The sequence below is a fragment of the Periophthalmus magnuspinnatus genome, chromosome 23, assembly GCF_009829125.3.
Source record: "Periophthalmus magnuspinnatus isolate fPerMag1 chromosome 23, fPerMag1.2.pri, whole genome shotgun sequence".
In the NCBI taxonomy this organism is placed as follows: Eukaryota; Metazoa; Chordata; class Actinopteri; order Gobiiformes; family Gobiidae; genus Periophthalmus; species Periophthalmus magnuspinnatus.
In genome coordinates, this window is record NC_047148.1 from 19,670,656 (window position 1) to 19,695,448 (window position 24,793).

The window sequence follows — 24,793 nt, forward strand, 5'->3', positions numbered from 1 at the left end:
ATCACATAAATGATTATATAATTTATTCTACAAAATACTTTAATAAACACATTTAGTGATAAATAACACATTGGACAGTGACCAACATAATAAAAACCCAGAAGGAAAAAAAAAATCTGGGCTAGCAAGGCATTTTGAACATTTTAAAGATTACCAGTAGTTTCCATGCCCCTCATTTTCATAATTTAAATGTACTGTTTTGTAAAATGGATTTAAAATGTGTTTAAGTAACATGACAACTTGGAAAAGCATTCCACTTATGCGACATGTTTTTTAAATGTCTGTCCTATTTTGTACCCAGTGTTTGCTATTTATTCAAATTTTTAACAGTCTACATTCTAAGACTGTTTTGACATTTGTATTAAAATGTGCAAAGAATCATGCATTAGTAATTAAGTCTAATTTTGAATGCTTTGTCTGGTTATTTTGAATGCATGCATTGGGCATAAAATTGTATACATACATTTACTGTGCAGACTCCTTATTGCTTATATATACAGTAAAAGTATATAATTTTGTCAATGTACTGAATAAGTTCTACTTTGAAGCTAAGATGATTTCATGAAATGTTACACACAATAAAGTGGCACCGAAATGGACAATAAATGTGTCTGAATCTCAGTCGGTTTCATGAGGGTCATTTCTCTGCCACGTCCCCAAATGTACTAAATGTACACTTGAATGACATACATTACGTGCATTTAACAAAATACTATAAACATTCATAAAAATCCATTTAAAGTGCTTTGTATTTACAATAAAACCTCTGACTCACAAATCATGTGAGGAACAAAGCAAAATGTGAAACAAAATTCTCAAATTTATGAATCGAAAAAAGATGTGTATTGATTGTGCAGGTTTTAAAAGGTTAAGTCAACAAAAAATCTAGAAAGTTCCCCATATTCCATAAACGTTCCGTGTTCTTCTTACCAGCTTGGATGAATGAAGCTGATGTTGTACTGCCTTGCCCAGCGTGCAAATACCTGTTTTTCAGTAATAAAGCGATGGTGGTTGCCTCTTTTGCCACTTTCATTCTGCACATAAGTTACACATTCATCAGGTCCACGAGGTTTGTAGTAATGATAGGGCATCTTTTTGGATACAGGCTTCTTTCTACAAACAATACAGTCTAGTGTTACAGGAGCGGTAATTCAAATTTTGTACATTCACATCCTGTACTTACCCACAGTGATTGGGTGAAACCATTCCATAAACTTTGATATTGTCACATATTTCAATACCTATGACCATAGTAAACCAGCCAGTGCTCAACCATGAGTGAGATCTTTGTCTGCACGTAAAAAGACAATGTAATAGTGTTTTGAAGCATCAGTAGAATATCAGTTGTATTTAACAATATACTTACCTATCCCGACCTGTTTCTCGCAGAAAAAGACTATCAAATTTGCGCATCTTACTTGGTGTAATACTAAAGCAAGAAAGGTTTGTATATGTCATGCTCACTCTCTGGATCAGTCTATATAATGCTCCTTTTGAATCTTTCCCGATTTTGTTTGGTGGTCCCCAGAAGATGATCATGGGGTTGCTGTCTGCACGATGCAAAAACTCATTAGGTCTACGGACCACCCTGAAGACGCTGGAGTGAGCCACCACCCTCAGAGTGGTCCTGTTGCCGACATCATCGTCATATCTGTACGTGGGAGCATCATTCATGCGGATCACACATTCAGTCCCGTCAATCTCGTGTCCTGCTTTTGTTCCCAAAACATGACTTGAGCTTGTCACCAGTGCACAATTATGGCAATGCAAGTTCATGGTCTGGAAAATATACAAAATGTTCAAAGTAGTTCAATAGTGCAATATCTGACAATAATATATTAAATAAAGGCCCACAATAAGGCTCTGTAGACTATGCTGGGACACTGTGCAATGCACCTTATCAGAAGCAGTTAAACTACCTCGCTGTGCGATATCGATAGATATGATTAAATATTAAATGTAGGTTTACCTTATTTCCATAAATGGGGACATAACCCTCTCTGGAAGACCATTTCTTCAAATCAGTGGTCTTGAGTGCTTGATGTGATGACACACGGAAAGGAGAATAACCAGCATCATTGGTATTATTGGAGCCATAAAGGATGAGGAGTGTCATCAGGACAAGGACAGCTGCACAGATAACCATTCTGTGGCTCTGTGGCCCCTGCAGAGACAATGATAACACAGCAGCATGTTAATACTGACAATTACTGTTTATTAAATAGTTATAACAGGGCAATAGGGCCACATCTTCAGTTTAATTTAGCCCTTACCTTGCTAGTGAGCCCCATACTGTTTGATTTGCCTGTGGATGTGCCTGAATGGCATCATACCTGTCAGGATAAAATGCAATGGATTCATTAACATTTCTTCGCGGTGTGACATATTACAGCGCAACATAATAGTAAAAAGCCCGATAGAGAACCAGAAATGACGTTCATTAAATTATATGTGCATCATGACTGAAGCACTGGGATATGGCCTGTAGAGTGGCGTATTTTATTTTAGGGTGTTGCTATTCAGCGTCTCCTCGACTTCCTCCACCACCTACCTTCACAGAAGCAACGAATCCCACATAATATCTCCTCCAGACATTACAGTTCCGTGTAATTATGTGAAGCGGTGCCATTGTCACGTAGCCTGATGTTAGTTTAACGCAGATAAGTCCGATTTACCGTGTGGGGCCTGTGCTCGGCTCATTTACTTTCTGTTGTCTTCCTCGCGTGCGCCCCTCTGCAACACACTGTGACGTCATCAGCACGTTTTCTGCCGCGGAGCCGATTATGGCCCTGAAAGATAAATAGAAACATAAATAAAATAAAATAAAAATAATAATGATAATTATATATATATATATATATATATATATATATATATATATATATATATATATATATATATATATATATATATATATATATATAAAAATAATAATAATAATAATAATAATAATAATAATATCTTGTACTTATTTTAAACACCATTTATTCCTGTATACCTTGTGTAAATGGCAACATAAAAATACAATACAGTGTCTGGATAATACAAAAATAATTAAAAGAACATTCATTTTCATCAATTTTTCTTTACATTTACATTTCAGTTGTAATACCGTGTATAGGTTACAATTAACAAATAACGTTGGTTACGTAAGCCTGCTTTGCATGTACTTACAAGGACTTAAAGAGTAGTCAGTTGGTTACTGACAGCAAATTAAATCCAAATAAATTAACAATACTGTACATATTAATATGACCAATCATTGCCATTAGCCCTTCAGAGTTGTTAAAGGCAGATATTAATTGATAATAATATAATAATTAATACAAACAGGGGCAGCAGAAAGAACACATTAGATGTGCCACACAGTTTTCAATGTGTCTTTGAAGATAAGGTTAGCTAAATTAAATAGTTTATAAATGTAAGCATCCTTAAAATATTAGTGCAATATATGTGCTTATTATTATGGTGCAATAAGCATTGGTTCAGAGTTCGGAATACAATCACAGATCTGCAATCATCTGCTTTACAGCCTCCACGATGGATGTTTAAACTGCATCTTGTGACGTGTTGCCCATTTGGCATAGATGGCTTTTTCAGTGATGAAGCGATGTCCTCCTCGTTTGGTGTTCTCATGGACATTGTACATACGGCACTCATTGATCAGTTTGCTCTCATAGTAATGGTATGGAACAACACTGTGATTGGCTCGACTGTAAAAGAACCCAGAAGAAAAAGGACGGTTAACTTGGGGCAAGAACATAATAACGACATAATAAAGTAGATGTGTGCACCTGCAGTAGTTATTATCAATCATTCCATACACATTAATGCTATCACATATATCCAAAGCAAGAATCATTGTAAAAAACCCTGTGCTCAAAAAAGCCCCAGTCTTCATTCTGTAAATACATGAAAGATTATAAGCATATATGTATAAATATTACATGCATTAATCAGGTTTGTTAGCCTACCTGTTTTTTCCCGTCTCATTTTGAAACACGTTGTCACAATACTGTATCTTCTCTTTTGTCACTGCATACAATTTGGCTTCTGGATATTTCTTTACCATTTTCAAAAGAGCATTAAAAACTCTTCCTTTCCCATCTTGTCTCATGTTCCTTTCAGGCCCCCAAAATACGTAAGTAGTATTGGCAGATTCGTTAAAGTAGTAGTGCTCATTTTTAATCAATAAGGGTGCACTTGTATGAGACACAACTCGCAGCGTAGTGCGACTACCGACATCCTTCTCATACCCTACTGTGGGGGCGTTGTTCATTCTAATCACACATTCATTAATATCAATTTCATCTCCAACAGCAGCTCCAAGCATCTGGCCTGAGCTAGAGACTAAGGCACAGTAGTTGCAGTGTATGTCCAGGTACTGTGAAAGCAGTAGAGGCAAAAATTAGTAGGTCTCATTTTGAAAAGTGAATTAGAGGCCTAAGCCTATAAATCACACGCCCACCAGGGTAAGAAACACATTCATCAGTCCACTGTAAGGGCTTGGCTACATTATATGGTATGAACTATGTAAAATAAATAAATAAATACAAATAAAATAAAATAATAATAAAATAAAAACTGAAATAATAAAATAATAAAATAAATATTTAAAAAAGCTATGGACTATGTCTGTTTGAATAAAAATAATTACATACAGGCCAAATTGTCTGATTTCTTACCTGGTCCATCCTCCTATCTGAAATTCGAGCATAACCACTGGGTCTTGTGATGTGCAAAGCAACATGAATGTCCCGTTTAACCATTTGTCTGATCCAAAACAACAAAGTAAGACTTAAGCTAAGTAGACTTAGCCAGCGGAAACACTGCAATGAAAGACAAATAAAGCAGCAATAAGCAACAGTTGTAATACACATAGATAATTCTGGTGTGACTTAAATTACCTGTGATTTTATTAGGCTTTTTAGTGTGCCTGTGCCCAAAAAAGCCATTTTCAGTAATTTCTTACACAACACATGTAGAGGCAAAACCTGGTTCGACTTCATTGTGACCCTAGATTAGGTCGCATATTTCCTCCATAATATCATAACCGCGAAGATAATGTCAAAGTTCGCATCATCTGTGTGGCATCTTCACGTTATAATTAAGCTCTACTGTAGCCATTTAAACCGTTATCACCCAAATTGTTGTCCAGACTGTTCATAGTCAAAACAAGTCAACACTGTTGTCATCATAGTGTCTGGTGTAATTTCAAAACAATAAAATGGCACCTATTTGTACAAAATCTGGGTAGATTTATTTTGAAAGCCAAATCTAAACCGGAAGCTACCACACACAGTGACGCCATTCTCAAGATTTACAAGATTAAGTGGTGAGTTCACAGGTACTCGTAAAATTTACTTCCGCTTCTTAATTTTCCTATTTTGAGAACATAGGCGTTTATTCCTACCGTTGTATAGAAACCATCTGTCTCATTTTGTTGTCCTTAAAATGTATATTCAAACCAGGTATTTGTATTTCATATCAACAATTTATTTACGAAAAATATGCAATTAGGGTTCCAGTAGCACTTAAGCACTTTTCTGGATTTCTTCTGGATATTATGTAGATTATTTTGATTTATAGATGCGTGTAGACATAGACTGTATAAAGAAGTCTATATATGTATATATCCAGTCTATGTTGTGTGTAGAACCATAGATGTGTATAACATAACTTGCGCCGTCCGGATAAGCTTCGTCCGGGCGTTGGATTTCCTCCGCCCCTCTGTAGCGCCCGTGAATCTGAATGTCCTTTGATTGCTTTGCGCTTTAAATGCTTACGGTATGTCACTTGTATCTGATTAATGACAACGTTATGAGCTGTGTCTGGTGAGCTTTGGGGCAGTGCTTGAAGTCACTCCAGATGCTTATAATTTCAGGCTGAAGCAGTGATATAGTGACGCTATCATGACAGGTCAGAGCTAGGCTAACACCATGCTACCGCTAAAGTCAACCAATTTTGCTCAATCTATCTGGTCTGTGCTTTAAAATGTCGTGATGTCAACAGCAAACGTTAAAAATAAAATGTGTTTTCTCAAGATCAAAGCTAAAGGCATTTAGTTTTCAGCATTGCTAATTTCTTCTAGTTATGTTTTACTGTGGTTTTGTTAACATCTAATGTTAGATTAGTACTGTACGCATTACTGTGCAATTCACATTCTTTTAAGATTTAACTAGATTATGATAACAATTTATTTACAATCACGGTATACCCTCTATTTTTGTGTCGATATGTGTTTTTTTTATACTCTAATGTTTTCTTTCTTAGTAAATTAAAATGCTGGTCTAATGCTGGACTACAGCCATGAGTTCACACGTGAACTTCAGAAGCCCTGTGGCTGACCTCTGAGAAAGGAGACATTCATCTAACTGCATGTGAAGGTGTTTGAAGTTTAGTTTGCAGCCATGTCAATCCAACGTTCAGATGGGATGTCCATTGCCCATGCTTTGGCCATGACTGTAGCAGAGATCCCTGTGTTTCTGTACTCTGCATTTGGACAGGTGAGTTACTCTGCACCCAGTGTCAACTGTAGGTCTATATCATTTACCTATGGTCATTTGATTAACTGTAACAGTATAACTGCTCAAATTCTCAAGTATATTTTACAATATTTCTGTTTTCTAGTCAGTTTTTTCACAACTTAAGCTCACTCCAAACCTAAAGAAGGTGCTGTTTGCTACAGCACTTGGAAGTGTGGCCTTGGCTCTCACTGCTCACCAGCTAAAACGACGAGGGAGAAAAAGAAAAGCAAAAGAAACCCAGAAGACTGTAGGAATTCCAGATGCTCTGATTAAAGCAGGCCGGCCCTCATCACTAAAGCGTGGTGTGTATGATTGCCAGAAAAACTTAGTCATTGCAAAGCTTATTATTATTCAGTACATTTGATGGAAAATATTTCCCTTGTTTGTTCAGGTCCCCCCACAGGGCGGCAAATGATGAGCCCCAGCACTCGCAGCAATGACACTATGAGTGGAATATCTTCACTTGCTCCCAGTAAACATTCAAGCTCTTCACATAGTCTGGCATCTGTAAGACTTCTTATATATTGCATTTTTAATTTAAGATCATTGATTAATTTCAGTTTTGTCTGTGCTTCTATTTCAGATGCGAGTACCAAGCTCTCCAAATCAGTCAGCAAAACCGACTTTGGAGGATGAGACTGTTGCAGAAGAAAGATCATTAGTAGAAGATGCAAATGCAGAGAACCTTTACTTAATGGGTATACACATGCTATTGTGTTACATTTTCTTACAATGTATCTGTTTAATACAACAAAGTACTGCTCTAGGAATGGAGTTGTTTGAAGAGGCTCTGCGAAAATGGGAGCAGGCACTGAACATACGTCACGGCACAGAGTCCACCTCCAGCAACAACAGCCTTGCTTTGAGAGGAGCAATGCATGAACAACCTGCTCCGGTAAATAAATTGCTCTTAAATTTCTTCAGTTCATAAGCCTTATAGGATTCTTCTGTTACTTATGTGTGGTTTATCTCCTAGTGTTTATCTTCTATTATTATAATTAATAATGAATGATTTTAATGGTTACTTGTATTTGTTATTATATTTACAGAGTGAAACTCGAAACAAAGTGTTCGCAGAGAAGCTGGAGACACTATTACATAGGGCATATCATCTTCAAGAGGATTTTGGGAGCAGTATTCCAGCAGATAGTGTATTGGCAGACTTTGGTAAGCAAGCAGTCTCATAAGATGCTGCCACAGGATGTGCAGATACTGCAGAATAAAAAACAACATAGTCTTGTAGTACTTTGTCAATTGTAGAAGAAGTACATATTTTATTTGACTCCTAATGTTAAATAACTTCTCGACTTCTGCTGTCCTGCTTGCAGAAAGTGAAGGCACTCTTATCTTGCCTTGTGTGGAAAGTTTTCACAGGCTCCAAGATGATGATGCAACTACTGTAACTTCTGATGACTCTTTCTTCTCTGCTGCAGAGGTAATCTTACCTTATTCCTTATTTTAAGTATAAGTAGACTATTGTCATGTAATAATATGCAATATATTGTATAATTGATTCCCATTTTATGCCTTACTCTGCACTCAATGTAATTAAGTTTTTGTTGTACAATGTAATTTGTAGCAGCTAAGGTTGGGATAGTTCTTATATTGAGGGAGTGAATGCAAATTTCATTTGAATTTTACATTATTGACTAGATTCGATATGGCTGCAAGCGACATTCGTTACATATCCGGCAAAAAAACAAGAACATTATAAATTCCGGTGTTTAAACACTATTGCACTACAATTATACAGTGTATTTTAGTGTTTGTTTTAATTTGATTGTAATTCACATGATGTTTTTTTCTCCGCAGATTTTTGATGCTTTAACACTAGAACAAGTCTATCAACCACTAAGGCCAGCGGCACTTTATGAGGAAGCTCTTTCTCTTGTACGGGAGGGAAAAGTAGCCTTCAGATCATTACGGTAATGGAATCTTCAAATTTTCACATCAAAACCCACTCCCATTTCAGAAACATTGACAGAAGACTTTAGTTTAGCCATTCTTGTAGGCTGGACTACTGAAAGAAATGAACTTGATCAGAACTAAAATCTTGGGGAAATCTTTGTCCATGTTACCTAAGTGACTTACCTAATTACTTACTTACTACAGAACTAATGCTGATACATTTTTACAATAAAGGAGTAGAACTAAATGCTTTACTCAAATCCAGTCCGGCCTGATCAGACATAATTGTAAGTAAGTGTAACATACTAAAACCTTTATTTTTGTTAATCTATCATGTGATGGGCTTAGTATCTATCTATCTTACAATCATTTTATTTATATATATATATATATATATATATATATATATATATATATATATATATATATATATACACACTCACCTGAAGGATTATTAGGAACACCATACTAATACGGTGTTTGACCTCCTTTCGCCTTCAGAACTGCCTTAATTCTACGTGGCATTGATTCAACAAGGTGCTGATTCATTCTTTAGAAATGTTGGCCCATATTGAGGAGCATCTTGCAGTTGATGGAGATTTGTGGGATGCACATCCAGGGCACGAAGCTCCCATTCCACCACATCCCAAAGATGCTCTATCAAGTTGAGATCTGGTGACTGTGGGGGCTATTGTAGTACAGTGAACTCATTGTCATGTTCAAGAAACCAATTTGAAATGATTGGAGCTTTATGACATGGTGCATTATCCTGCTGGAAGTAGCCATCAGAGGATGGGTACATGGTGGTCATGAAGGGATGGACATGGTCAGAAACAATGTTCAGGAAGCCCGTGGCATTTAAACGATGCCCATTTGGCACTAAGGGACCTAAAGTGTGCCAAGAAAACATCCCCCACACCATTACACCACCACCACCAGCCTGCACAGTGGTAACAAGGCATGATGGATCCATGTTCTTATTCTGTTTACGCCAAATTCTGACTCTACCATTTGAATGTCTCAACAGAAATCGAGACTCATCAGACCAGGCAACATTTTTCCAGTCTTCAGTTGTCCAATTTTGGTGAGCTTATGCAAATTGTAGTGTCTTTTTCCTATTTGTAGTGGAGATGAGTGGTACCCGATGGGGTCTTCTGCTGTTGTAGCCCATCCGCCTCAAGGTTGTGCGTGTTGTGGCTTCACAAATGCTTTGCTGCATTCCTCGGTTGTAACGAGTGGTTATTTCAGTCAACGTTGCTCTTCTATCAGCTTGAATCACTCGGCCCATTCTCCTCTGACCTCTAGCATCAACAAGGCATTTTCGCCCACAGGACTGCCACATACTGGATGTTTTTCCCTTTTCACACCATTCTTTGTAAACCCTAGAAATGGTTGTGCGTGAAAATCCCAGTAACTGAGCAGATTGTGAAATACTCAGACCGGCCCGTCTGGCACCAACAACCATGCCACGCTCAAAATTGCTTAAATCACCTTTCTTTCCCATTCTGACATTCAGTTTGGAGTTCAGGAGATTTTCTTGACCAGGATCACACCCCTAAATGCATTGAAGCAATTGCCATGTGATTGGTTGATTAGATAATTGCATTAAGGAGAAATTGAGCAGGTGTTCCTAATAATCCTTTAGGTGAGTGTATGTATGTATGTATGTATGTATATATATATTCATACATACATGTGTATGTATATATATATATATATATATATATATATATATTCATACATACATGTGTATATATATATATATATATATTCATACATACATGTGTATATATATATATATATATATATATATATATACACATGTATGTATGAATATATATATATATATACACATGTATGTATGAATATATATATTTTGATTCTGTATTACAGGACAGAGTTACTTGAATGTTACAGTGACCAAGATTTTCTTGCCAAACTTCACTGTGTGAGACAAGCATTCCAGGTCTGTTCTTATTTATTATGCAAATTATCATTTGTTATTTTATATCAGCAAACGTGTTGTCCAGTTTTACGCTAGTATTTATTTTTGAATAGATGCTTCTGTTGGATGAAACTCATCGAACCTTTTTCATGGAGACTGGGAAACAAATGATTGCTGGGCTAATGGTAAAGGCAAACAAAGTAAGTGTTCCTCTTTTTTTTGTGTGTGTGTTCGCTGGATGAAATGCATTATGTATCTATCATGTGTTTTGTTTTTCCCCAATTCAGAGTCCTAAAGCATTTTTAGAAAGCTATGAAGATATGCTGCTTTACACTAAAAGAGAGGAAACCTGGCCCATCACTAAGATGGAGTTAGAGGGTCGTGGAGTGAGTAATGTTTAAAAAGACAAACACTAACAAGTTATTGTCATTTTTTATATACTTTGCTGTAGTCACTTTTTGTAACAGTCAAATTTAACACTATATTATTTGTTTATTTCCACCTCTTTTAACTTGTGAATCGGTGTTGTCTCTGTAGGTGGTGTGCATGAACTTTTTCGACATAGTGTTGGACTTTATCCTGATGGATGCATTTGAAGACCTGGAAAACCCTCCTTCCTCTGTAGTGGCCGTGCTTAGGAATCGTTGGTTGTCTGACAGCTTTAAAGAGACGGTAATAAAAAGTGATAAAGCTGTTGTTGTGTGAGTATCATTCTCTTTGTACTATGTCACAAATTGCTGTTTCTTAGGCTTTGGCCACTGCCTGTTGGTCAGTCTTAAAAGCGAAAAGACGTCTTCTCATGGTAAGTTGTAGCAAATTTGTTTTTTTGGTTTTTTTTATTTATGGCTTCATGCTTTTTTTAATTGTTTGTTTTTCTTCAGGTTCCTGATGGGTTCATCTCACATTTCTATGCCATATCAGAACACGTAAGCCCAGTCTTAGCATTTGGATTTTTAGGGCCAAGGCAGCATCTAAGTGAAGTGTGCACAATTTTTAAGGTGAGTCGCTACAACAGAAACAAAGGCTCTTAAAATATACCTACTGCTCTTGAAACTAAAACAGTTTTCCTTATTTATAGCAACAAATTGTTCAATATCTTAAGGATATGTTTGATCACGACAAAGTCCGCTTCACCTCTGCCAACTGTTTGTCTGAGGACATACTGAACCTCTCTCACCGCCGCAGTGAAATCTTACTGGGGTATCTGGGAATTGAAAGTCTTCTAGAGCTCAATGGTGCCCTGCCCCAAGAAACAGAGGAAACTTGTGGCATTCACTGATGTTGGTTCTTTAATACTGTTGCACCACAACTGGTTGAATGTAGGGAGTTTGTCACAAATGAACAAAAGGTTTCAAAGCATAGATCTATCTCTGCAAAGTATATTTTTAAATGTCCAGTGTCACCAGGAACTTGAATATCTTTCAAATATGAATCAATGCTGTCCTATATGAAACTGCTGTATTGGTCATATAATTTTAAACATGCAATCACTGGCATTTATGATAATTGTGTAGATTTCAGAACCAACCATTTTGCCTTTTTTAAAGGTAGTTTACATAATTATTTGTTGAAAAGAACATATCCACCCATAAATGTTTGAACAACCCTGAAATGGCAGATTTTTATTATGTAAAAAACCCCAAAACTAATTGGTCTATAACACACAACCTAACCTAACCCACATATGGAAAACCAGAGACGGTCTCATGTACAACTGCAGAATATAAGAAAAAGGTGATATTGGATAACTATGTTTATTATTGCAATAATTATATTATTGCAATGTTTAATCAGGGAGGCAACAATATTCAATATTATATTCAATCGTTCAATACAACCATCACAATACAATGCACATGTATGGACGCACTGCACACTCCAGTGCGTTAAATCCTACTTTGATACAGGAAACAAACCGCCCCATAAATTATACTTCTTTCAGCTAAATTACCTTTTGTTCATGAACAAAAACTAGACTCATATGCATCATATAAACCTGGCTTTTTGACAGGTGCGTGTGACTTTTAAAGAAGAATCATATAGTTTCAGTGATGATGTGGGGTCAATAAACCACTGGAAAACGGCATAGGCTTATAACATTCTGACAAACACATTTAAGAAATGTATGTATTCATTGAAATTATAATATGAAAGAATTATAGTATGGGGATATTTTGATATGCATCTACCTCGGAAGAGAGTTTTCAGCTTGATTTTTATTGTTTTAAGAATTATAATTTAGTACAACAAAATAATAATAATCAAGGGTAAGTTAAATTTTCAATACCAAACCTCTGGCCTAAGGAACTAATTTTTGAGGGTGACAGTCTTAAAATAATGTTAATTAAACGCCTAAAATCCATGTACTTTATTTCTTTCCAGAATTTTGACACATTTTCGTTTTCACCCATTAACTGTAGGACATGTGATAAGCCTTTAACTTTAAACATTGGTGCACTTTATTGGAAAATACCATCATGGGAATGCCTTCAGTATTTTGCGTTGCTCCACTCCAAATGTATGATTTCTGGTTTATTCTATTTTTCTTTGCAACATAATAGAAAAAGTAAATGTTTAGAATGAGTTGTTTTGTCAAATCCTCTCACAGGCCTTGCTCCGCTGCATGTGAAGAATTACAATGGTCTTACTGCATTTGTAAAATCTGCATTTAGACACAAATAGAAACACAATTTTGACTGTCCTTGCCTTCTTCATATTTGAAAATTGAAAATCATAATATGAAGAGCAGAGTTACAAATATCCCATGTTTGCCTTTTATTTATTTTTTGTCTACTTATGCCAGTACCAAGTGTATATTAAATTAAATCCTATTTTTTGTTATCAAAATATTTGATTTTTCTAATGTGCCGTCTTTGAAATTGTCAAATCAACATAATAAAGAAAATCATAGAACAACCATGTAGAATGTCATGTAATTTCCTTTTCTTCATATAAAATATGTAATCACTACAAGGGAGGCTCCAGATTGTTCAGCTTTAAAATATTACTTGAATGAGTGACTTGCCCCTTTGTCTGGGAGCTGTGTTAAAACTGTTGAACTCTGTAACTCCGAGTGTTTTGAATGTTCTGGACACCATTGTCCCGATGACGGTTAAAATGGTTTAAGAAAGCACCATGGAGGAATGATGACTTGATCAGGGCACAGAAAAGGGAGTGCCGGAGGGCTGAGCGGGAATGGTGCAAGTTAAAGTTCCAGGTTCATTATGAGATTTACAGAGAAAAGATGTACAGGTACAATCACAGTTTATGTAGAACGAGGGAGAAGCATTTTTCTGGCATTATTGGAAGTTGCAGTAACAACTCTTGTGTCCTGTTTGCAACAGTGAACCGATTAACAAACCCTCCAGCTCCACTGCCATTAGAACTAATTTCCACATCTAAGTGCAATGGGTTTGCAGTATTATTTAATAACAAGGTTCAGGTCATTAAAAATCCCATCAATTCCACGACGTAAATAACACCTCTGCAACCTAGACACTTAGAGCTGACCCACTTTGCACCTGTAACTGACAAACCTGTTCAAGAGATTGTCACCAGTCTGAGTTCATCTACATGCTGCCTCCATGTGTTACCCACTAAACTTCTAAAGTGTGTGCTCAACAGTTTGCTCTCACCACTCGCTTGCATAGTTAACATGTCAGTTCAGTCTGGAACATTCCCAAGAGCTTTGAAAACTGTGGTTATGAAGCCTTTCCTAAAGAAGAGCAGTCCTGATGTTACAATACTGAACAATTACAGACTAATCTCAAATCTGCCATTTTTAGGCAAAGTCCTTGAAAAAGTTGTTTACCAACAGCTTATTAACTTTCTCCAAATGAACAACTCCTTCGATGTTTTCCAGTCAGGTTTTAGACCCCACCACAGCACTGAGACTGCTCTTATAAAGGTGACAAATGACATCCGCTTGAACAATGATGCAGGCAAAATCTCAGTTTTGATCCTCTTAGATCTGAGTGTTTCCTTTGACACAGTGGATCATGGGATCCTCTTACAGAGACTAGAGGACTGGGTGAGTGTCTCTGGTGCTGCACTAAAGTGGTTCAAGCCTATCTAGAAAACATGGAGTTCTTTGCAGAAATTGGAACGTGTGTCTCAGATAAAACATCCCTGTGGGGTGCCCCAGGATTCAATCCTGGAACCCCCGTTGTTCCATCTCTACAAGCTGCCATTAGGCCAGTTAATATGCAGCAATAATGTGTCCTACCACAACTATGCAGACGACACTCAGATCTATGTCTCACTGGCAGCAGGTGAATATGGACCAGTGGATTCACTCACTGCATCCAACAGATCAGTGTGTGGAGGAAAAACAACTTTCTCCAGCTAAACTCAGACAAGACTGAAGTCATGACCTTTGGTCCACAGAAACAACAAGAAAGTGTCAGCAGTCACCTCCAGTCTCTCTCTCTGTAAAACCTTCAAATAAGGCTAGAAATCTAGAGGTAATAATGGACTCAGACTTGAGCTTTAACAGCCACATCAAATCAATAACATCTGCAGCTTTTTACCATTTAAAAGCATTGCAAAAATCAAAGGTATACTGTCAAAAACAGACTCGAAGAGATTTGTCCATGCATTTGTCTCCAGTAGGTTAGACTACTGTAATGGCCTGCTCACTGGCCTCTCCAAACAAGCTGTAACACAGCTGCAGTACATCCAGAACACTGCTGCTCGGGTCCTGACTAGAACCAGGAAGTACAAACAAATAAGTCCTGTGCTCAGGTCTCTGGCTCTTGTGGCTCAGAGAATAGACTTTACAGCAGCTCTGCTTGTGAACAAGTCTCTCCATGGACCAGCACCAAAGTACATCTCCCTTAGATGCCATATGAACCATCTCACACTCCGAGGACTTCAGGGACCGGCCTCCTGCTGGTGCCCAGAGTCAGGACTAAACTGGAGAATCAGCATTTTTCTGCAGCTAAAACCTGGAACAATCTTAGTGAAGATGTGAGACAGGCCTTGACTTTGATAATGTTTAAATCTAGGCTCCAAACAGTTCTTTTTAGCTGTGCAAATGACTGAAAAGTTTTTATTCTGCACTTTTCTCATTTAGTGTTGATTTTATGATGATTATGTGTAATTATTATGATTTCATTTGTTGTATTGTGATTTTAATGTTTTTCTTATTTTGTAAAGCACTTTAAATTAACTTGTGTAGGAATTGTGCTATACAAATAAACTTGCCTTGCCTTGTCTTGCCTTAAAAGTAATCCAGTCTTAAAGAAAAATAATAAATAATAATAAAAACATTGTTCCATGCATGATACCCACCAGTGCAACTGAACCAAATGCCTGTTTTATTCATTCAATATTTCTTCTCTATGGGCTACATATCTGAGCAGGCGTGCTTGCCATTGGTCAGCCTCCTCGGTGCTGGGCCTGTTTGAACACCGGCTGCTGTCTCTATTGGTCCCACACGTGTCTGGGGCGGGGCGCACTCACTGCCCGGTTGTGTCCGGGTAAGATGGCGTTGGAAGAACAGTGCTCGGCACCACCTCGATGGCGGTCTATATCTTTGACACATATAGAGTTTGCTGATGGTAAGTAAATGTAATATTTCCACTCAGCCATTACTCAGCTAGCTATTACGTGTTTGGTCATGTCGAGTGATTCGTCTGTTTTGCGGCTGCTGAATGAACCCAGCCGTCGTTGTTATTGCCAAATAGTGCGATCTCATTCAGTGCCTCAGCCAACAAGCAACGTACACGGACTGCCAAATAGTGAGACGTTCACGCATGCGCAGTCTGCATCTTATGGCCACAATAAAGGCTAGCTAGCTTGCTTTTTTCTTTTCTTTTTCTTCAGTTTGACCTATTGTTTGGATCGATTAAATATGTATTGCATAAATAACTGGCAAAAATATAATTACACACATTGAAGTATAATTCAAGATGAACGTCATGCCACTTCTCGAGATTTATTGTTATTCTACGACACCTTTTGGTAAAGGCTAACACCGTTGCCAACTCAGTAGTCTTGATAGTTTGTTTTAGGTCAGTGTTAAAGCAATCGTCTGAAAAGTATTTAGTTTACCAGCTGTTAAACATAACAGTAATGGTAATCAATAAATGGCATATGTAAGACTTACTTACCTCTCCAGTTGTCCAGTGTCTCATGCTTGTTTTAGCCTGAACTTTCTCTGATGTTCTTCTCATTTAGGTGATCTGACAGGACAAGTGCTGGCCTACATCAGCTTGCTGCCCATTGCTATTCTTGTGGGGTTTGTTACACTCATAGTGTTCAAGCGGGAATTACACACAGTGAGTTGTTCATCAATAGTGTATTCAGTTTTAATAAGGTATGTTGGCGTTTTTCCAGGCAGTGACACAATAGATGTGACTAAAATTACATATCTCAACAGATATCATTCTTCACTGGAATCCTTCTTAATGAAGGGGTAAACTGGTTGCTCAAGCACATATTCCGAGAGCCTCGCCCATGTGCAGGTGAGAGCTGGAAGGGTTGGTTTGCATAGTTGAAAACTGCCCCAATGTCCTTTGTCCTTTGTAATTTCACATTTGTATGTGTGTGCTAATATTATGTTGTGCCATACCTCCCCAGATCCTGAAGTCAGAGGAAAATTAAATTAATGTGACACTTAAAATAATTCTCATAATTTTTTTTTTTTTTTTTTTGCTGCAGGATCTCACTCCAATGTGCCCACTGAGTATGGAATGCCTTCCAGTCATTCTCAGCTTATTTGGTTCTTTGTTGTTTACTTCTTCCTATTTCTTTATTTGAGGTATATTGGTCAAATCACATTACCATAACATCATTTTCTTTCTTTGTCTTAATGAGTACCTTCATATCAAACATTTTTTTTGTCAGAATGCATCAAACAAACAATGCTCGATGTGTGGATCTGCTGTGGAGGCACATATTGTCAATCATACTGTTGGGCATTGCTTTATCAGTGTCCTACAGCAGGTATGTTACGGAACATGTTTTTTACTTAACTTTGAACATACTCACAGGTTAAATATTTAGATGCTCAAAAAATTATTAGAGCTTTTTATTTTTAGAGCTGTTTATTTTCACTTACCGGTATGTTTTAATGTAATTAACCTTTATATTATTTTTGGAAGAGCTGTTGTATATTTATATGTGTATACAAAAATAAATGTGTAATAATAAAACATGTGTAACCTTTGTTTGCATTTTTCCAGGGTTTATCTGCTGTATCATACATGGGGCCAGGTTTTCTATGGTGGAATTGCTGGTAGTACAATCGGTATAATATGGTTCTTCTTTACACAAGAGGTGCTGACACCATTATTCCCTAAAATAGCAGCCTGGTATGAAGTGGCCTCATTTCATTTCTGCTCCAGTTTTCTGTCACCAGGGATGTCTATCTAATCCACAATTTTTTTTTATTTTTCAATTTTCTTTAACAGGCCACTGTCAGAATACTTCCTGGTGCGAGACACAAGCCTGATCCCCAACATTCTATGGTTTGAGTATACAGTCACACGATCAGAGGCGAGGTAATGCATTGCTTTCTGCATATCAGAATATGTGTTGTATTTTCTTTAAAATAAACAATAAACTCTTTATTTTAGGAATAGACAACGGAAGCTTGGAACAAAACTTCAGTGATGTACTGAAGATATTTGGTGACTCCTGGTTTCACATCATAGAGAAACACCAAGTTGCATAAATTGAAAAGTAAGAAGAAATTCACACTGGAGCGTTATTGTTTGGGCTATCAAGTAAAGGCACAACAGTTTACAGATTGCTAAAGTGTGCCTCCAGTCTTTCATTGACTTAAGTCTGAGCAAGTCCGTCCACACACCTCTTTCTTTTACAGCTTGGCCAAAATGCTCTTCATGCATGCAAGACTGTATGAGAGGTATCCTATTTAATGATAAATTAATATATAATTATAATTATACATCATTATATTGAAAGAAGGAAAGAAAGAAAACAAACAAGGTGTACGCTGACTGTAAAGGTGTACTGTAAGAATTCAAAAGGCAAAATAAGCATTGTTAAATGAAAATGGTGGGTGTATTTGCAGCATGCATTTAGTGATTCCTTTTTTTATTATTTTTTTATTTCACTGGTTAGCTGATGGAACATGTTTGGTATGGGGCGTGTGGAACAGGTGACGCGGGGTTTTGTGGATTTATTGTTTATATATATATATATATATATATATATATATATATATATATAAAAACATAAATGATTCCTATAATTGGTTATGTATTATAAGTGAAATTATAAATGAAATTTTGCACTTTGATAAATATACATTTAAGGAAACAAGTGACACTAGTTCAATGTTATGACCCTGTATTTTTCATTAGTTTTTGCTTTCTGACTGTCATTCCTGTAGTACGAGACTTCAAAGTTAACCTGAAACCAGTTTAAATGTACAGCCTTGATTGCTGGATCCGTTTCTGCTTTTATTACTAGGAATTTACAGCAGACTTCACAGCTATAGGTTTCAGTTATTTTTGTTGTCAAACACACTGGACTGAAATGTTTTCTTATTCTCACATACAGTAGCAGCTTGGGAACAGTTCTAAGGAAGGGTTATCCGCAGTTTGTTGTTATCTGCTATTGCAGAAAAATGTTTTGTTTTACTTGCATCCAACACAACATTCCATATTTTCTAGTGGCTCATGCCGAATGACCACAGAGGAACTATATTTTCTTTAGGTATTGATGTGAAGAAAAAGAAAATGTATCCTCAGGTCACCTGTAGCATCCTGTTAAGCTTAAATCCTCACTGACCATAACAGTTGATGTGAAAAGCTGAGTGAGGACCCCAAGCTGATCTTAAACTGTCATATCATTAGATCTAAAGGGAAGCACTTCTCTTTTTCCATGTGTAATCTATATTGGGACAAATTAAATGAGTGTTTATGTATAAAAAAAAAAATGTGTTTCTTTTTAAGTCTGTGCAGACTATAAATATAGGCTGACTATTGTTTATTACAGCTCCAACTAATGGCATAAAAATAATTAAAGCATTGAGAATGTTTTCATTCACAAATGTGCTGTGACACATAAATCCCTTATTTGTATTGATGGCATGAGGCAAAGAAATTCAAAAGCACAAATCTAAATCAAATCCAAGATTCCACATATAACATTTAAAAAAAACAAAAGAACATACTTGCTGTAGTACGGATGTCTTCATCTTTTAATAATAAAAAATAGAGTATTTAGTTCAACATGCTTAAGATACTGTAATATGTAACCTAAAAGGTTCTATAAAAAATGTTGCAAGAAGGACAAAAATATTCCCATCTCTGACACCAGGTGGCACCCTCTACCACAAAGAAACTCCGTTTGGAGTATTTGAAAGTTTACTCAAGTGAAATTGTAATTACCTTATTTATATATTTTGATTGTTTGATTTTTATGTTTTATTTTAATTTTTTATTTTTTGGGTTTTTTTTTTTTGTATTCTTCAAAGTCAGGATTTTACCTGGCAATTTTTAGGACATATTTGGGGGTTCTCTTCTCTTTGGGGATAACTGACTGAATGAAATCCACACCTGTGGATTTTGATCAGTGCAGCAGGGTCACCTCCCTTATGGTTTTAAATGCTGGTACTTTTTATGTAAAAATATAATATGAAGATGTAGACCTCAGCCAGCTAATGGGTATTATTTCATCATTCAAGTAGGCAAAGTAATGTTGGTACTGCCACCAATTCAAAGAACATGAGTATACAGCAGAACGCCATGCACTAGCACTGTTAGAATTGCATTTCACACGTTTGCATTTTTTAAAAAATGGTCAAGGGACTCAAATATGTTTCACAAAAGAAAATAAATGCCTTTAAAATTACTTTCACATTATTCTTTATGCATTAGCACAAACTTTACACCAGAGGGAAGCACACACTGTGTAGTCCTGAGGTGGAATGGATGAAACTCTGAACAGCACTGAGCAGTTCAAGGACAAAGCAGCCACTTAGAGGACATTAAATGGAAGAGTTTAATTTTCTTGGCACAAAGCTCATTGTCTTTTGTCAAATGTTCAATATAATGCATCTCATCTTCTCTATCTTATTTGGCTGACATTGCAATTCTTTCCTTTTTCACATGGATGTAACAGGCCAGGATTTACATTCACTGCTGTGAGACTTAAGTCTCTTAAAGTATTTATATGAGACAGAACATCTGCCACCCCTTTATTTTATTTGTGGCAGAATATATCGGTAAGGATACGTAAGCAGTAAGCAGAGCTAGACTTGAGTTAGGTCCTGCTCCTGGGCCAGCTGGTGAATACCGGTATGTCTATTTTTATGCACAGTGGAAGTTGCACTTAGTTGAATATTTTAGAGGATAAAACACTGACACAGTTTCTCAGCTGTGTTCTGCCACTATTTATATCAAATATTGTTCCCAAAAACTAAATGTGGTCAACATCTGCTTCTAGGCACCTGCTTGTGTGTCATCACTGGTCGCCCAGCCAGACTTTAGACTGTAGTTAAAAACCATAGCCCCAAATCATGACGTACCTTAACTTCACCAGGCTGTTTTCACACTTCAAAAACAGGAGTGGAACAGATACTTCAAAATTATTAGGGCTACAAATAACAGTTTAGTAGTTGATTAGTTCTTAGTTTGATAAATTGACTAGTCAATCTATTATATGTGTTTTATTAAGATGGATAAAAACTAAAGGCTTATACAGTTACAAATAACATGTATTATTGATAGGGATGCGACAGGATTTTGTGCCACAAGATCTCAAAAGACAAAATTGCCACACGATTGTGCACACATGTGGAAAATGACCTTGTGAGATGTTTTTCTTACCTTTTTACATTTAGATTGGACAAAAGAAGGATTAATTTCTAAGGAGTTACACCTTTTGAGAAGCCAAAGGTCCAAAAAGTAGTGCCATAGTGACAGCAAAGAATAAAACCTTGTCTTGTCTCATTTTTGTGGACACGATCTCATGTGTTGTCTCATCTTGTGGAAATTGTGTCTCGTCCCACCCCTATTGATTAATATCATAGGTTTAGTTTTTTTTTGAGTCAGTATACTCCAGAACGACCGGCAATTATTAAAATGATCAACAATTATTTTAATAGTTGACTAGCCATAATTATCCAATGAATTGTTTCAAGCCTATTGTGCATTTTTTAAATATATAATTACCGTAAGTACTGAGGATTCTTTGTCTCCCAGATCACCCTGCGTTTGACGGCTTCCTCACGTGTGCAGAACTCACTAATTCAGATGATGCCCAGTGACTACACATTTACGTTTACTGCCACCACCAAAGCCTACAATAAGAGTGTAGTAGTGTAGTGTAGTTCCTATGCCAAGATCATTGAGTTTGTAGTAAATGTAACCTAAAAATTACACAAGCTCAATTGGCAACAAAACTGACCTATTTTCCTCAAAACTGTGTCAGTAGTGACCACACTGCTTGTACTTTCTCATGTGTTTTCTCTTCACATTTATATAACATCACGCACCTTAATGTTTGTTCTTTTTTCTTCTGCAGCGACTGTCCCTCATGAATTTTGTATTGCGCAGTGGATGGTATTTGTGGTGTTATTACATTGCCCAAGCAAAAGAATCCAAATCCCTCAATAAATATAAATAGAGATTTAGGAGCTTCCAGGGAATAATGATGGCTGTACACACATAGAGCACATGCTGTTTATCCCGTTTGTTCTTACTCACACATTTTACATCTGAGCAACTGTTACATAAAACTAATAATTTTACACAGAAGCCTTTGTTATGAGCGGTGTGTTTGAATCCCTATTTTCACATTGCATGACAGTCTGGATGGATTATTTGTGATCCCACTTAATTACTTAATCACCTGTTGTTGCTCCTGCTGAGTCTTAGTGCTGGTGGGCCCATTTATTATTGCACTGAGAAAAAAAATAAAGACTTCTCTCACTAACTTTACTGCTGTGGTGAGTTTACTTGAATTTGATAAATGTGAGAATAATGAGACAAAAATAGAAAATAGATTGATTGATTTTTAAGACTGTTTTCTTATTTTATTTTGTATTTTTTTAATCAATTTAGTATTTGAAACAGCCTATTAAATAAGTTAGCCTATCAAAAAATCCCAGCTCTTTCTTGTTGTTAAAATGCCTTTATAAATGAAAACATTAGGCCTACATAATGGAAAACCTTTTCCTACCTTTTGCTCTGACTGCACTGTCTGTAATGTCTCTAAACTTGACTAATTCATCATATCATCAACAGTCATTTGTCTGATCTAGCCTAATATTTATTTCAGAGTAAAGTTTGAATCTTTTATAATCCAGAACTGAACTTGGGCCATCTCCTGCTCAGTGGTAGGTCCAAACTTCCTACAGCCTTTCATGAAGCAGAGTGCGTAGGTCTGCACTCCCTCGATTTTATATATTTTGCATATTTCCATTTCCCTCCGCTCATCCATGGAGCCTCCTCCTTCCTTTCCCTGTGCACTAATCCTCATTTTGCAAGTTCCCATGAAGGAGCTGTCACATTAGGTGCTGTTTGAAACGGAGCAAGCAGTGAGGAGAAGTGAGGAGAAGTGAGATGTGAGGAGCAGTGAAAAGTGAGGAGCAGTGAGGAGAAGTACGACGTGAGGAGCAGTGAGAAGTGAGGAGCAGTGAGCAGCAGTGAAAAGTGGTGAGAAGTGAGGAGCAGTGAGGAGAAGTGAGGAGCAGTGAGCAGCAGTGAGATGTGAGGAGCAGTGAATAGTGAGGAGCAGTGAGGAGAAGTGAGGAGAAGTGAGGAGCAGTGACGGGCAGTGAGGAGAAGTGAGAAGCTGTGAGGAGACGTGAGGAGCAGTGAGGAGAAGTGAGGAGCAGTGAGGAGAAGTGAAGTGAGGAGCAGTGAGGAGAAGTACGACGTGAGGTCCAGTGAGGAGAAGTGAGGAGCAGTGACGGGCAGTGAGGAGAAGTGAGAAGCTGTGAGGAGACATGAGGAGACGTGAGGAGACATGAGGAGAAGTGAAGAGAAGTGAGGAGAAGTGATGAGCAGTGAGAAGTGAGGAGCAGTGAGGAGAAGTGAGAATTAGTGAGGAGCAGTGAGGAGAAGTGATGAGAAGTGAGGAGACGTGAGGAGCAGTCAGGAGAAGTGAGAATTAGTGAGGAGCAATGAGGAGAAGTGAGAAGCAGAGAGGATACGTGAGGAGACGTGAGGAGCAGTTAGAAGCAGTGCATCAGCTCCTTCACTACGGACCTTTCCCAGACCAGCTCCTTCTCCCTCTCCCAAGTCCTCTTCGGACGTCCCTTCATCCTCGTGTCCAGCTCCACTTTCACGCGCACTTCACTGCCCCAAACTTCTGTCTGAGTTTACTGGAGGCCGACACTCTGGTGCATTATACCGCCCCCTCCTGGGCTGTTTTAGTGGGATATTTGTGCTGTGCAAATATTTGACAGTGTTAAATTAAAATAGGCTATAAAGTCCCCTGAAAATTCCAACATTCCCTTTTGCGCCAGTGTCTTTTTACCAGAGCCGGATCCTCCTTTACGCATGGGCGCCGCAGCTGCGTAAGGCCCCGTAGTTTCCTCTTGTCTTCTCTGTCTGTCAGTCTACATGTAGTTAGGACAAAAAAAAAAAAAACAGGCCTCTGGTTTACTTCACACAAACACACCTCAGCGCCAGCACGAAGACTCCGGGACAGCGCAATGTAAGTTTACCACACATTTGTCTGTTGTCTTTGTCTCACGCCAAGAATTGATCCCCTTGAGGCTGCGGTGGTGTTGAAAATGTGCAGAGCTTCGTTTGCCTTTGCAGGTTTAGTGACAAAGCCACGTGCGCTCGCCTTTTCGTGCATAATTAACGAGTCGCGCTAATTTATTCGTACATTTGCGCACATATTTTACGCATATTAACGTGTTTAATCATCTGCTAATTATTTACGTGATTATTGTAAGTTTGAACACACATAACAGGATCATGAAGTGAGGTTTTCATGGCAGTTTTAAGTCCTAATATGATACAAAGATGGCGAGTCTGTAATATTCAGGCTGTAATGAATAAATCAAAGTGTTACGCTGAAGTATTCATTTGTAAACCCTCACAGAGCGCGTTTAGGGACCTGGTGTGGCACTACCACATAAACACACAAATGTTGTCACTCTTGAGCCAGCTGGAATACATTAAAATGCACTAGGAAACTGTTAAAATGTCTGTAATGTACCAAATGTTGTGCCCCCTCTGGTTGATCATCTGAAAAGTATCCTTACCCTTTGCACTTTACTGTGTGATGCGCATATTACACGTCACATTTAGTGCAGATGTGGGCAGCTGTGTGCGTCATGTTTTGTAATAATCATGAATAGTCCAAGTGCCAAAAGCCTCCAAGCCAAATTTTGCTTAGGGGCCCCTGAGGTTAAATCTGGCTCTGCTTTATTCAATTAATTGAAAAAAAATAAATCAAACTTTAATCAACATATGGTCAT

The 24,793-nt window shown here is 37.4% G+C and overlaps 4 protein-coding genes across 4 annotated transcripts; 2 read left to right on the forward strand and 2 right to left on the reverse strand.

Moving 5' to 3' along the window:
• Positions 1-89: 89 nt before the first annotated feature.
• Positions 90-2,754, reverse strand: st6galnac6 (ST6 (alpha-N-acetyl-neuraminyl-2,3-beta-galactosyl-1,3)-N-acetylgalactosaminide alpha-2,6-sialyltransferase 6). The gene is made up of 6 exons (XM_033989633.2): positions 2,552-2,754; positions 2,274-2,333; positions 1,970-2,164; positions 1,367-1,779; positions 1,184-1,291; positions 90-1,113 (listed from the first exon to the last, which is right to left on the reverse strand). The coding sequence occupies exons 2-6, from the start codon at positions 2,289-2,291 to the stop codon at positions 927-929; spliced, it is 921 nt and encodes a 306-aa protein (XP_033845524.1). The 5' UTR covers positions 2,292-2,333; positions 2,552-2,754; the 3' UTR covers positions 90-926.
• Positions 2,755-2,975: 221 nt separating this feature from the next.
• On the reverse strand, positions 2,976-5,187 carry st6galnac4 (ST6 (alpha-N-acetyl-neuraminyl-2,3-beta-galactosyl-1,3)-N-acetylgalactosaminide alpha-2,6-sialyltransferase 4). The gene is made up of 5 exons (XM_033989632.2): positions 4,908-5,187; positions 4,686-4,829; positions 3,975-4,384; positions 3,795-3,902; positions 2,976-3,713 (listed from the first exon to the last, which is right to left on the reverse strand). The coding sequence occupies exons 1-5, from the start codon at positions 5,007-5,009 to the stop codon at positions 3,527-3,529; spliced, it is 951 nt and encodes a 316-aa protein (XP_033845523.1). The 5' UTR covers positions 5,010-5,187; the 3' UTR covers positions 2,976-3,526.
• Positions 5,188-5,679: 492 nt separating this feature from the next.
• Positions 5,680-13,301, forward strand: miga2 (mitoguardin 2). The gene is made up of 16 exons (XM_033989629.2): positions 5,680-5,787; positions 6,274-6,506; positions 6,631-6,829; positions 6,919-7,034; positions 7,111-7,225; positions 7,295-7,422; positions 7,577-7,694; positions 7,856-7,962; positions 8,340-8,452; positions 10,329-10,401; positions 10,494-10,580; positions 10,668-10,766; positions 10,918-11,052; positions 11,129-11,182; positions 11,262-11,378; positions 11,459-13,301. Exons 2-16 carry the CDS (start codon positions 6,411-6,413, stop codon positions 11,657-11,659), a joined length of 1,758 nt encoding a protein of 585 aa, XP_033845520.1. The 5' UTR covers positions 5,680-5,787; positions 6,274-6,410; the 3' UTR covers positions 11,660-13,301.
• Positions 13,302-15,786: 2,485 nt separating this feature from the next.
• Positions 15,787-18,508, forward strand: dolpp1 (dolichyldiphosphatase 1). The gene is made up of 8 exons (XM_033990230.2): positions 15,787-15,941; positions 16,561-16,661; positions 16,763-16,847; positions 17,044-17,143; positions 17,230-17,328; positions 17,568-17,696; positions 17,796-17,885; positions 17,961-18,508. The coding sequence occupies exons 1-8, from the start codon at positions 15,866-15,868 to the stop codon at positions 17,995-17,997; spliced, it is 717 nt and encodes a 238-aa protein (XP_033846121.1). The 5' UTR covers positions 15,787-15,865; the 3' UTR covers positions 17,998-18,508.
• Positions 18,509-24,793: the final 6,285 nt, after the last annotated feature.